The following is a 13,318-nucleotide window of genomic DNA, read 5'->3' on the forward strand; positions in this document are numbered from 1 at the left end:
AGAATACTTCAAACACTGATACAGATGCCCTTAGAAGTTTTGTTACAGTCAGATACAATAATAGCCTTAAATGAACCAGCTGGCTGGTTCATCTAACACCTTCAGAACAGGGTAAATCAGCATGAACTGCGAGGTTTTGAAAAACATTTCCACCTCTGAGTAACTTTAGTTATTCGAGGCCTCAGCTGAACACTTCAGATGTGGTTCCATAACTGACCCCACCAATCTCAGGTGGTGGTGCCTAGGGAGTGGATGTCCCCATCCTTCTACTCCCTCTCCCTGTGTGTCAGTGCTTTCAGTCTTGTGCCCATGATTTGCATCTACTAAGCCACCTGGAAATTCATAACTACTTTATACAGGGTTCATTTTCAGTCAGACTGCAAGGGAGCAACCAGTAATGCCAAAGAAAGGGAACTGGTGGAAGTGTACTGTCAAAAGCAGGGCCATCCTTTCAGCAGCAGTAGAAATGTTACATCTACTTACACTGTGAAACAGCACCTGTAGATTATTTCTGGAACATGTCTCTAGAAGTTACCCACCTTGTTATAAACCCTCTGACTCTGTGAGAGCAGCTAGCACAACTCTTCCAGACAAGCCTTAAAAATTTCAAGGTTCTTTTGATGAGCAACAATAATTAAGTTAGTTTTGAAAATTATCTTATATGATTATAATGTAGATGAATAAGAAATTTCTGATTTCCTAACTTGGTTAATGCGTATTTCCATACTGCCATTTGATTAATATTGTGACATTGAACGATCTGTTTTGTCATCGTTATTTTCAAATAAATCTGGGTTTTTTTAGTGAAAATCTCATCTGAGTCAAGGCATCATAAATATATCTTAAAATGTTTTTGGTTATCTGCAGACCTTACAGTCAACATGCTGATAATGATTTTTGTTCTTAAGATGACTCCAGAGATAAATGACTCATTTTATGTGATGGAAATAACCTTCCTAGAGGGTGTTGGGAGGATGCAATAAAGATCCCACCAGATGTTAAAATATCTGAAAAATTCACTAATTTTTTCACAAAGCAATACATATAGACTTTTCATGCAGAACTGTGTATTAGTAGGGAAGAGAGATTTTCCTTACATAAGACAACAATTTTGATCTTACTGCACTTCTAAATAGCCACAAACTCCCAGCAGCAGCACTGAAAAGCCCAAACCCACTTATTTTGATCCACTGGATGCCTGTCTGTGTCTCATTTTCCTTTTCAGGGACTAGACAAATGCACCATAACGAAAGAAATGGGGATGAGGGCCCAGACCTCAGGTGACATGTTTCCCCACGACAGTGAAGGGAAGGGCACATCAAAACAGTGCAACTTCCACCAGTCAGAGGGGAAAGAGTTATGACCTTCTTAAACCATGCACAAGATAAAATCAAGTCTCACTGTACTGATTTGTACTGATTTCATTAGGACACTCTTTACACTTAGTTTAACCAGCGGCAGGTGGCTGCTTAATTTCCATAGGTGTCCTCTGATGTCTGATGGTAACTGGGAGCTTTAAATAGATTGCTGAATCAGGTCCATTTAGGGATCCTCAATGGATCTCAGGTTAAAGCTGCACTGCAAAAGACTTGGAAGAAGTGGCCATTAAAAAGAGGAAAAAGATGACAAAAAATGAGGTAAAAAATAAAAAATTTGTCTGTGCTCTCATCAATCATATTGCCTCAGACAACCATTTACATTTACATTATTTACTAGTGGAAAGCATTTACTGGAAAATTACGATGCAACAGTGGGAAGGAAACAGAGAAGTACTCATTTCTTTTTGGAAGAGAGTTCTTCTGTCATTTTTTTGGGTTTGTTGCTGTAACTAACTTACATATTTGTTTTTAGAGAGTAAGCCCCATTAGTGAAAATTATTTTATGCTCCCTTGCTACTATACCAACAAAACGAAATCCAAGCTCTTGCATGATGTGACATGTAAACCATTTGCACTGAAGTGACTGCCAGAAATGGATGGAAAGTTTTTATCCTGAAGAAATACTCAAATAAAATACTAGCATAATCTAAAATTATTTACTGAAAGTAACTGCAGAATATTCTGTGTCCTCTCTTTTCAGAAAATGTATTTAGTTGGGTCTAGTACTCAACAACTTACAGCATGAGTAGAAAAAGTGATCTACTCTCCCTTCTGTGTTGGGTAAATCTGAAAAAAAGTGTTTTTTTTTTAAAAAGAAAGACATAAACCAATTTTGTTGGCATTTCATGGGAAAAAAAACCCTTCAGTGTGCTGACATGCAAGGTAAAGCATGCATGTTTTCAAAGAAAGTATTATAAGTGTGTTACAAACACTAACATTTTTCAGTTTCACTCAAGATCCTGATACAGGCCAGGTTTTAAGAGCTGGATAGCCCCAGCTCCACCTAGATGCTCTGATCACAACTGCATGCACTTATGTCACTTAACATTCCTATATTCCATGATTCAGCTTCATTTCCTTTCTTCAATGCGGTCAAAAGTCATCAGAAATAGATAAATGGATTATTCCTTTTTGATGACACAACTTCAGATTTTCCGGACACCCAATTGCTCCTTTGCTCCTTTGCTCAGAGGAAGTTAGAACTGAGCACCCATTTTTCTGCACCAGGAAAAAATGTGACAGTTCATTAGCTTTTGCTATCCAACTCTAAAATTACAGTCACATCAATCTACCTCCTCTGTCCTATGGAGCTTCTCTGTTATCACAAGGCTATTCAAAATTTCCCCAAGGGCCAAGACCAACACTTGGAAAAGAGTCTAACTTTGCACGAAACCAAAAGCATGCCCTGCCCTCCACCAGCTCAGACACCCCCGCCCTAGCGCTGTTATTTCAGCCTCGTATCAGCTCTCAGGCTGAACACAGCTGGGAGCAGTGATCTCCACCCTGCCCCCCCAGCCCGTGTAACCTTAGTTTCAATCTTTTATTCATTCATTCATTCATTCACTGACAGAAATATCAAGAGGTTTCTTTAAATGACAGCAATGTGCCTGCACTACCGGTCTGCCAGAAGGATTCTTCAGCATTGTGTAAATAACCAGCTGTTAGAGAGAGACTGCTTTGAAGTTACCACTTGCTGCACCCACAGCACTTGGGCTGGATCAGTTTTTACTGGGCTACTTTCATGGCAAGCTCTTTTTGTCCCATCTGAAGAGTTTCTTTGTGAGCAATGAATGAGGATGCATTTGGGAATGGTCTGATACTTCAAAAGATGATTCTTGTAGTTTATCTTGCAGCAAGCTTCTCCTCTGAAGGAAATGCTGCAGAGCCCTTGTATTGATCACAGTGATAGTCTTTTATCACTGGGCTGTCTGCACTATCACTATCCAAAGCAATCTTTGCAAGCTTTGACTTTTATGAATTGATATACATATATTCTGTCTTTTATAATGCAATACATTTTTTCTGCAAATGCTTCAAAACAAGTTGGTCTTGCTGAAGCCCATGAAAGTTTACTCCCTGTCTGATGAATATCTGCAATTTAGACTATTTTTGTGATAGTAAAGTCAAGAATGTCTTTATGTTTAAAAAACAGAAGTTTAGGGGGTTGGAGCTGCTTTGTTTAGCTGTGTTTCCTCTACTAGGTTTCAATGGTAAAAACAGAGGTAAAAACAAAACAGCATTTGCACACCTAAGCAGCTAGGCAAAGGTGGAAGTTAAAATCAGAAAAGGAAAATTGACAGCGAAAACACATTTAATACAAGTTTCTAACCTGCAATCACTTTGTAGGAGCAGTGAAGACTGACATTTAAAACCATACCACATTTATCACATCCAAGCAACATACCCCTATAGTTTGCTATGTACTCAGACACAAGTTTATTTCGAAGATGTTGAAAACTGTTTTAAAATACTTATTAACTTTTAACTAACTTTGAAACTATTAATTTTTTAACTTAAGAATACCAATGGCTGGTTTTGCCTTTTTTTTACTTACATCTATGCACATATACTTGATTTATCCCTGATCACAGAATAATTCAACTATTTTAATATTCTTTAGCTTAGCTGCAATGACACTTGGATGCTTATCTGAACATAGTACAAACTTGAATGTGGATAATCCCTTAGGCCAAACATCTCTTGTTCACAGCAGCACCAAGAGTACCAGCTCATGGGTTTTAACTCATGATTTCTAGCAGGCAAGTATTAGATATTTGAGCAAATGCACATACTTTACAAAGCAATCCTGGCAGCGTTCTCTTTTGCTGTGGTAGATTTCTGGGTGTTTTAAACTTCCTTCCTAAGAAGGTTACATGGTCATGGAAAAACTCCTGCTCAGTTCTGTAGGTATTTTTTCCTCATTTCATGCAGAACTTTTCAAAAATGTCCTTCTGCAAACCTTGTGGCATTCTGCAATTTTAGCTTAAATGATTTTATGCATCAACAGAAACACTCATTGAAGCTGCTACTGACTGGTAGCTGGGAAACAAAATAAGAGCAATTCAGGAAGAACCTTTCTGTTCTTTTGTTCTCCTTTGAGTTACACTACCAATCTTCCCAGCCAGATTCTTTCACCTTTGGACTAGACTACATCCTACAGGCAATGAAAAAAACTAGCCCTAAAACACAGGTTTGCATCTGTTTTATGTGACAAGGATTTTTCCCTATGTTCAGCAAGATGATGTAATTTTCTGCTGCTTCCTGTCTTCGTTCACTCTGAAGCCAGATGGCCACAGCTACATCACATGACAATGGGAAGACCCTTGCACAAACTAACAATGAGAATGAATTCTTATCAACATGAGCCAGGTAATTTTTACAGCATGGTGTAAAATGCAAAGTGGATCCTTTCAGTTTCTCTTTTCAGCAGTTCTGCCTTTTCTGTCTTTATTATGAGAGTTACTGTCACGGCAGTTGGGATACTCAGAATAGAAAAAGAAAACAAAAAACATCATGAGCAGGCAACAAACCCTAGAGATACCCAACACACACACAGCATGGCAGCTCCTCAATATGCTCCAGAGATGCTGTGCCAAGCTACAGCAGCTGATTCTGGGGGCAGGGCCAGCAGGCGTGGAAATGGGGTCAAAAAGCAAGGAGCTGGCAGGGTTTCTCCAGCATTAATGGAGGAGAGACCTAAATCTAAAAGTGAGCTCAAGTCTGAGCCAAGGACAACCAAGAGAGCTGGTGGGAGAGGGGCAACAGTGGCAGGAGACCTGGTGATACCTGGGGTCCTCTTTAGCATCTGGCTTGGGAAACAGCTGTGATTTTGGCTTCCAGGTCCACCTGAGCTTCCTCCAGCACAACCCTATTCGGAATAATTCAGTAACATATGGAAGGAAGCACTGGATGCATATTCACAGAGGTGGAAAATCAGAGCACGATGGTGTGGCATTTTCACAAGTATCTGTGGGTTTTTTTCAGGCAAAATACCTGGGATTCAGCAAGAGCTTTATCTCAAAATGGGTACTTCAGAAACTTTAACCATACCTGTCTGACTTAATTTACACAGGAAGACAGTATCACTACAGAAGCTTAACAGATGGGAGTTTCAGAAAACTAACACATACTTATCCCTCTGTAATCAGTCACGATGGAATTAGAGCCAGTAGTCAGTAACTGATTACCTGATTACAAGGTAATCACCACAAGTTCAATCCTGGCTGGAAAACAATTGTTTTCAGAGACACAAGTAACTTCAGTTGCAGACATGGTTCACACTGCTATGCCAACAGAAAAATAAAAGCCTTCAGAAACTCACCACTGAGGTAAGAGCCATCTGAAAGCTGTAGATTCGTGCGAGGCCAAAGTCAGCTAGCTTTATCTGCCCATTGCTGGTTACAAGGATATTCTGGGGTTTCAGATCCCGATGCACCACACGATGCGAATGCAGAAAATCCAGTCCCCGAAACAGCTGAAGCATCATATCCTATATATAAAGAAGAAATCAATATGCAGTTATCAAGACAAGGTGGCAGGCAAACAAGTAAATCCCCTGTCGTAATCTGAAAAAATAATTTAATAAACATTGACTTAAATACATGCATAGGACATAAAACCAACTATTAATGTAAAATGGACAGGATGTTGCTAGAATGAATTGAAATGAACCAATGTCCTTAGCAAGTTAATGTATGGTTTCTAGTTGAATTATCTGAGGTTGATTAACAGCAGTATAAAGATTAATCAATATACTTTAAAAAATAGCAAAAGTATATTTCTAAATCCCTGGACAACTTCAAAAGAATGCTGTCCAACTAAGAAAAATACATAGCAGTTTTTGCTCTTAACTTTAAACCACACGCCATTTTGTATTCTCACCAGCTTATGTTCTGCCCTTCCATGGTGAAGTGCATTTTTATCATTCGTTTTAACAGGCACAATGACCTGTTTCAAACAGAAAAACTGCTTAAATGGCAAATTTAATTTTATTTAATGTTATAGAGGGAAAAAGTTCACTTGGCAAAACTTGTTGCATAGAATTTAGTGAATAGGACAGAAATTACTTTTAGATGAAAGTTTAGCACTAAAACAGTGTAATAATCATAATTCTGATTCTTCTTTCTGTTTTGTTATAGTTCAAATACAACCTTCCATGACATTTCCACAGCAGAAGAAACTATTTTATCTTACTCATGTTTTGACAGTCTTAGTAATGTGAAAAGAATGAACCAGCAGACTCAAAACGTAATACTAGAAATCCCCTGCATTCCAAATTAGAAGGATACTGTCAACTTGAAAATTATATTTGCGGAACAGGCAGTTACAAGAAGATGCTGCAATAAGAAAGAAAACAAATGGAGAAAGAAGTTTATTTTCTGCATGCAATTGACTTGAGCTCATGAAACTGCAGTTCTGTGTATGCTAGTGACATACACCTTTTCCATAAACCACGCAGCAGGGTGTCCTCCAACCCTGTTGTTAGCAACCAAAATCATCTTGGAGAAGGGCATGGCATGAAAAAGAAAAGGGAGGAAGGATAACTTGAGGTTGGTTGCTTTTGTTCATCTCTGTGAACTCGGGGATGTTGCAAGTAAACATTCAAAGCACACTACTGAAAGGAATTATATCTGAACATGGGTATAAAAATAGCTCAAAACATTCGGCTTGATAATATTGGTTAAGCTGAATGCATTTTTAAGGTAGGCTTTGGAGATATTGCTAAGTAATTTAATACAAAATGATTCCTTTCTTGTAATGTCTCCTGATTATTTATATAGAAAATATTACATAATACACAGATATCAAGTTTGGAAGCTCTCACCTGACCTCTGATAAAACAAGGCCATTTCTGTATACAGCCAGCTCATAATGCAATCAGCTTTTATTTAAAGATCCCAAGTACGGAGATTTTACCAAGAAATTATGGATGCTCTGACAGTATTAAATTATTATCACCTCTGAAGGAAGGAGGTGAACTCCATTTCCTGCTAGCTGATGCCTTTTATTTCCTTTGCTTCCCCAGAAAAATATTGGGAACTGATAATTTTGGCAACAGGTATAATACGGTTTGGACTTTAAAAGAAATACACAAACTATATTGAAACCTCCTGAATTTATACAGTTTTTTTTGCAGTTCAGAAATTTGTAAGAATTTGGGCTACAGCTCTGCAGGTTTCAGTCATCAGCAGAATTAATGTATGCAATATCTGTTCACTCTGTGCCATTTTTTTACCAAATCCTAAAAGTCTTTGGATCAGTCTTGCAGACACGAAGAACATGCCAACAACATTTAGGAATATGGTTATTTTAAATATGAACTTACTTGTTTCACTGAATTTAGGCCAATTTTTTTCTTTTTTATTCCATGTTGACACAGTATCAAATAAGAAAATTATTTAAAGAACTGAAGTATTAGTCAGTAGACCCCGGCAAGTCCCTTTGTGGTGACATTTATGTATTCTATTCATTTGTAAACTCATTCAGGCAGTTACCAAACATATCAAGAATATTTTTTCCAACAACTGATGCTGGTTTTGTTTCAACTTTCTTCCTCAAGCCCAGCATAACAAAATTCTGCTCTGCTCATTTCAAGATTCAAGCAATGTCTTCAGGTTCTAAATTCAGAGTTTTCTTCCACCCACAGGTAAAAAAAGAAAATATTTGAAAATGGAAACTGGTATATCTCACTCTCTACCCATAGGACTCAAAAAATGAATATCATTTACAGAAGTTCTCTTCACACACAAAAAATAAAACATGCTGCAGAAAAGTGAACCGGGAAAGTGTAAATTTAAAAGGTGTTAGAAAGAAGAAGAGCAACTGGAGGGAAAAAAGTGCCATATCTCCTCTTCCAGGAAATTCAGGGTTAGTCCATATAAACTGTTTTCCAGTATTCAGGTTGGACTGTTGATTACACTCATTACTTTCTATGATCAGTATTAACAGATTTCGGTTCAAAATTATTTGGAAGAACAACCCAAAGTTTTGTGTGTGTAAAAAAGGGCACTTGGATGTAGAAAGACTGTTTGCTATTTGTGATTCCCTATTTTTAAATGCTCAGTAAGTTAGAGCAGAAGCCAAAATCACAACATAGGCTTATTAACTTTAAATAAAGAATAACAAATGTAGCAGCTTAAAATTTTGTGATGCACGCAAACCCAGGCAAAAATCATCAGGCCTCGCTTTTGGAAAATTATTTCATTCACTTGGTCAGCCACTTGCAAGAAACATAAGGCGGGGTCTGGGATCTGTGCTTTCTTTGACACTGTAACTAATATCAGAAGATACTAACCTTTGCTAGCAAATTGGATAAAGGCTGTAAACACGCACAAGCCAGATCACTACCTAATTAAATCAGGATAATTTCACTCATCTAACGGAAATGCATCCATTTTTATTAGTGACGAATACCCAGTATTATCTCAATTACCCAGTTCTAGAAATAACTGCAGGAGAGTCTTCATGTGCCTCAAGGATTAGTTTTTTCCATGTCTGTTTTTCCCTGAGAAATTTTCTGTGGTAGATAGGCATACCACACTTCAGAATTACAGGGACAATCACATTTCAAAAGCTAATAGAAAAATGATCAATTCTATGCAACAAACAAAAACCTTTGTGTCTTAAGAGACTGAAGGAACAAGCTCTAATGAGTCATGATCAAACCTCTACTGATGTTTATCAGTGCTCTTTGGATATTGCATGTTTGCAAACAAAGACACAGAATGTGCCTGTTGTTTCAGATTAGAGATTTCTGCCATCACAAAACCTATGATAGTTAGCTGTTGCTCAGGTTGAAGATACATGCACATATTATCCCACTGCAATTACTTTCAGACAATCACAGGTTTACTTTTCTTTTTCTTTTTCAGGTTACATTTTCAATGCCATCTATGTGCAAATTTAAAATATTCACCTGTAACTCAACTGAAAACTGAAAATTGCAAACTATTTTGGGATGCAATGAACAAGTACAACTTCTTTAGAGGAAAATATATAGCTTTAATTTTTTAAAAGTCTCATAATGAAAACAGGAGTGAAATTTGTTATGGAAATGCTGTATCTTTGCTTGTTCTACCATATAAGGTATTGATGATGATTGCTCAGTCTGACATTTACTGAATTTATCAGCTCCGAATGCCAGGACAAAATTCTCATGAACTTTTCAAGCTACACCATCTTATGTCATGAATCTCAATAATACTCAGAAAAATATCCTGCATACTCTTTCTGTGTCATCAGTGACGATGGGGCTGGGCTTGGGCTAGGCTGAGCAGCTGCTTCTGCTGCCTCTGCCAAAGGCAGTACTCATGGCTCATGTTTCCTGACTCAGGCAGCAGGAACAGAAAGCCCTGATTTCCTCTACATTTTCATCTCCACCTTGTCCTAGCCCCCCTCTTGACTCTATGCTTCACTGACCCCTCTTAAACCTCTTCAGCATCTGATCCATAAATCCCTTCCAAGCTGTTGGCTTTCAAATACCACTCTGTTCCTTTAAGAGTCACCCACCATCTTGACTCCCAGGAAGAATACCTGTCCATTATCTGCAGCAACTTTCTGCTTGTTTAAGACCTGTCAAGATTCTCTGGAGGACTCTGCCTGGCTAACTCAAAAGAGGATGGCATGGCTGTCAACCAAAACATTCAAGTATCTACTTCAAGACAAAAGAAACCATGGAGCTGGTCTCAGTGTCAGTGCCTAGGAGCAGCAGCCAGGACTGCAGGGGCTCAGCCAGGGGACACCAGGGGCTGTGCCCTGCCAGACATGCTCAGCTCCAGCCGGCTCCGATGGACCCAGCCAGGACGGTGGTGCCTCCAAGAAGATAGGTTCCAGGGCAGAAAAGGCTGCAGGGCAAGAGGAGAAGAGAACAAAGGGAGTGAGAAACTGCACAGGAAACACCAAGGTGAGAGAGGAGGAAGCGAAGTGAGAGGAGAAAGAGAAAGCAGCCCAGGGTGGAGCAGTTATCCACATGGTAGACACTCCTGAGGGAACTGCAGCCTGTGGAGATGACCTAGGGCACAGCAGGCACAAAGCGTGAGGAGGAAGGAGCAGGACACAGGAGCTGCTCCTGTGCTGCTTGGGCTGGGAAGATTCAGAAGTGATGTACAGCATGGAAAAAGGCATGAGGAGGTATTCCTTGAATACCTGTTCTTTTTTTGCCCACCACTTGAACTAGCAAGTATCTACCTTGACTGCCATTAGACTAAGTTGATTTTCCCCAGGATAAATCTATTTTACCCATGATGGTACTTGGTAAGCAATCCTTCTCTCTTATCCCAGCCTATGAGTTTTCGTGCTCCTTGTTCCTCTCTATTTCTATAGCTAAGATGGAAGAAGTCAGTGAGTGCCTGGATGGGAGTCTGACTGCTGGAGTAGGCTAACCCCCCCACCATGGTGAAGTATGGATGCTAGGTTTTGTCTTGGTAAAGGGGAACAAAAGTGAGATGCAACCTGAAGGAAAACACCAAGAGTAATATATCTTCAGAGAATACATGCACCCTGAGGTAACATACACTTACGACTGTGTGGTTGTTCTGTGAAGCTCATGCTTTTCCTCTACTGGCTACAATGTGAAGAAAGAAAAACCTTTAAGAAGGTTGTCCATCATTAGAGTGATAGGAGTTCCTAATACCAAAGAGAGTAATTCAGTGGAAGCCACAAATATACTCAGTTGTGTCATCAAATAAAAATAACAGAGTACAGAGCCTTGCAAACTACAATAGACCCTAAATTTGTACTAACACACAGGTTTTATACATTTTTGGGGTTTTTTTTAACTTGCCTATTTTCCTCTTTCTGCTCTATTTCTATGCTAATATTTTGTAAAGCACAACAATCCTTTGACGTCTTCTAATGCTTTTCCTACTCTTCTGTGGAGTATCTCATGAACCTTCACAAGTTGCATCCTTCACCCAAAGTTTCTGTCTATCTGCAACTCGTTTTTCTTTTTGCTGAGCAGAATGGAATGTCCCTATTTTACATGGCAGGTGTTGGAATACTCATCCTGAACATTTCCTGTAGGAGTGTTTGCGCAAAAGACAACCACAAGTGTAAACAAAGGGGATGAGTTTTAGACAGCAATGTGTGATGAATCAGTCAAGGTAGTTTCATTAAAAGGCTCACTGCCTCTCATTGGAACAGGACCTTCTCAGAGCAGAAGGGGAGAAGACGAGGCTTCTCTCATATCCTACTCAGTTATACAGAATCCCCAATCACTGAATCCCCAATCACTGAATGCTTCCAATTTAAAGGGAGATTTTACACATGCTGGAATGAAAGTTAAAAGAGCTGTCCCATTCTCTGAAGCCTATTTCTGAAGCAGAATAATTACAGCCCTTCTATGGCGATACTTTGTAACAAACAGTCAACATTAATTAATGCCAAAAAAACAATGGCATTCCTGAGGAATTACACAGTACAGATACATGAATAGCAAAGGACATGATTAATGTTGTTACACTGAATCCCAAAGGCATTAGCAATAATGCAGTAATTCCCTGTTAAATGCAGTGATTCTCTTTTTTAATTTTTGTCCTCACACTGGGCTGGGAACCCATCACATCAACCTAGCTAGAATGCCATGACTGTGATGGTGGGGGCAGATGCAATTTGCCACTGTCTGTGGAGCTGCAGGAGACTCTTCTCCATGCAGCTGGCTCAATGCAGTGGCAGGGGCTCAGTAAGAGGCAGACAGATCCCTGCCCTCATGCCCTGCTCCTTTTCTCAGAAGAAAGCTATTCTGATCAGTTCCCTGCAGGGCATTCAGAAAGGGGATGAGGAGGCTGTCTTTTCCTTCTCCTAGCCACATCAGAGCTTCTCAGGACTCAGCCATGAGCCAACCAAATATATATGGGATACAGAGCTCTTCATCTTCCTTACACTGGGTAGCTACTTATCTCAGAGTAATCCTAGTGCTTCCATAAAACTATTCACAGGGTAAGGGTCATTCCTCAGAAGAGAAGACTGCTGTGATACTCCTGTCAATTAACTAGGAAGTACCAAGAGAATGCGAACTTCACAGCATGTTCAGTTTAAATGTGTTTACTGTTTTGATAAGAGAACAATAAATCCAAATGATCTATTCACTTAGCCCTATTAATCAACCTTACTATACAAGATAACATATTAATTTTCTGTTCATAGAGTAAAATACTGTGCAGAGAAAGATACTTTCAATTTATTTAGTGTATTATTAATGTCTGATAAACACATGCAAGGAATTGGTCTAATAATTGGTTGTGTTTTCTATGCTGATATCCTAAAGGTAAATAATTTGTTGAAAACTAATTAAGTTACATATATTTTAAAACATGAAGTAAAATACTTGTGTAATTATCTTTGAATTGTAAAACTATTTTAATCATATAAAAGGTACTTTAATGCACTTGAGAGTAGATTAAAAGATATGTTAAAATATATTCCGATTATCAGCCCCTAATCTATTTTAAACTGCCTTTGTAAGAAAGCAAGCACAGCTTATAAAGGGATTTTGGATTATCCAGTTGTTAGGATGAAGAACCCTACAGACATGCACACTCACAAAAGTATGCATGTATGTATACACACATTATCATGTTCTGAATAATCCCATTGAAGACAATGCTATCTATAGCAGTCCACTGCAATAAACACTGAAATGAATATAGTTGTGTTGTTTGGTTTTGTGTTTTGTTGGTTTTCCGTGTTTGGTTTTTTTAATGGCTAGAATTATTTGTGCAGCAATTCAAAAGATAAAATAACTGAAGGAGTGGAGTCTATAGAAGACTGCTTTTGTTGCTATTGGAAGCAGCAACGTAATCAAGATTAGAAAGTCCTAAATAAATTACTTTGAAATACAATAATTGATCAGGTAGTTCAGAGCCAGCCTAGTAAAAATAGCAAATGTCACTATTATGCATAGACCTGCCTGTATATTATGATCATTATCTGTCAGTCCCAAT

At 38.6% G+C, this 13,318-nt stretch overlaps 1 protein-coding gene across 2 annotated transcripts in view; it reads right to left on the reverse strand.

Moving 5' to 3' along the window:
- Positions 1–13,318, reverse strand: part of CDK6 (cyclin dependent kinase 6) — a 128,820-nt gene that overhangs the window by 65,714 nt on the left and 49,788 nt on the right. For both annotated transcript variants that reach the window (XM_054274332.1, XM_054274333.1), the window contains exon 4: positions 5,701–5,868. In XM_054274332.1, the coding sequence (XP_054130307.1) occupies positions 5,701–5,868 (168 nt within the window). The remainder of the gene's footprint in view (positions 1–5,700; positions 5,869–13,318) is intronic.

The sequence above is a fragment of the Melozone crissalis genome, unplaced genomic scaffold (genome assembly GCF_028551555.1).
Source record: "Melozone crissalis strain CALT ecotype California unplaced genomic scaffold, PUWL_Pcris_2 ptg000016l_1, whole genome shotgun sequence".
Taxonomy (NCBI): domain Eukaryota; kingdom Metazoa; phylum Chordata; class Aves; order Passeriformes; family Passerellidae; genus Melozone; species Melozone crissalis.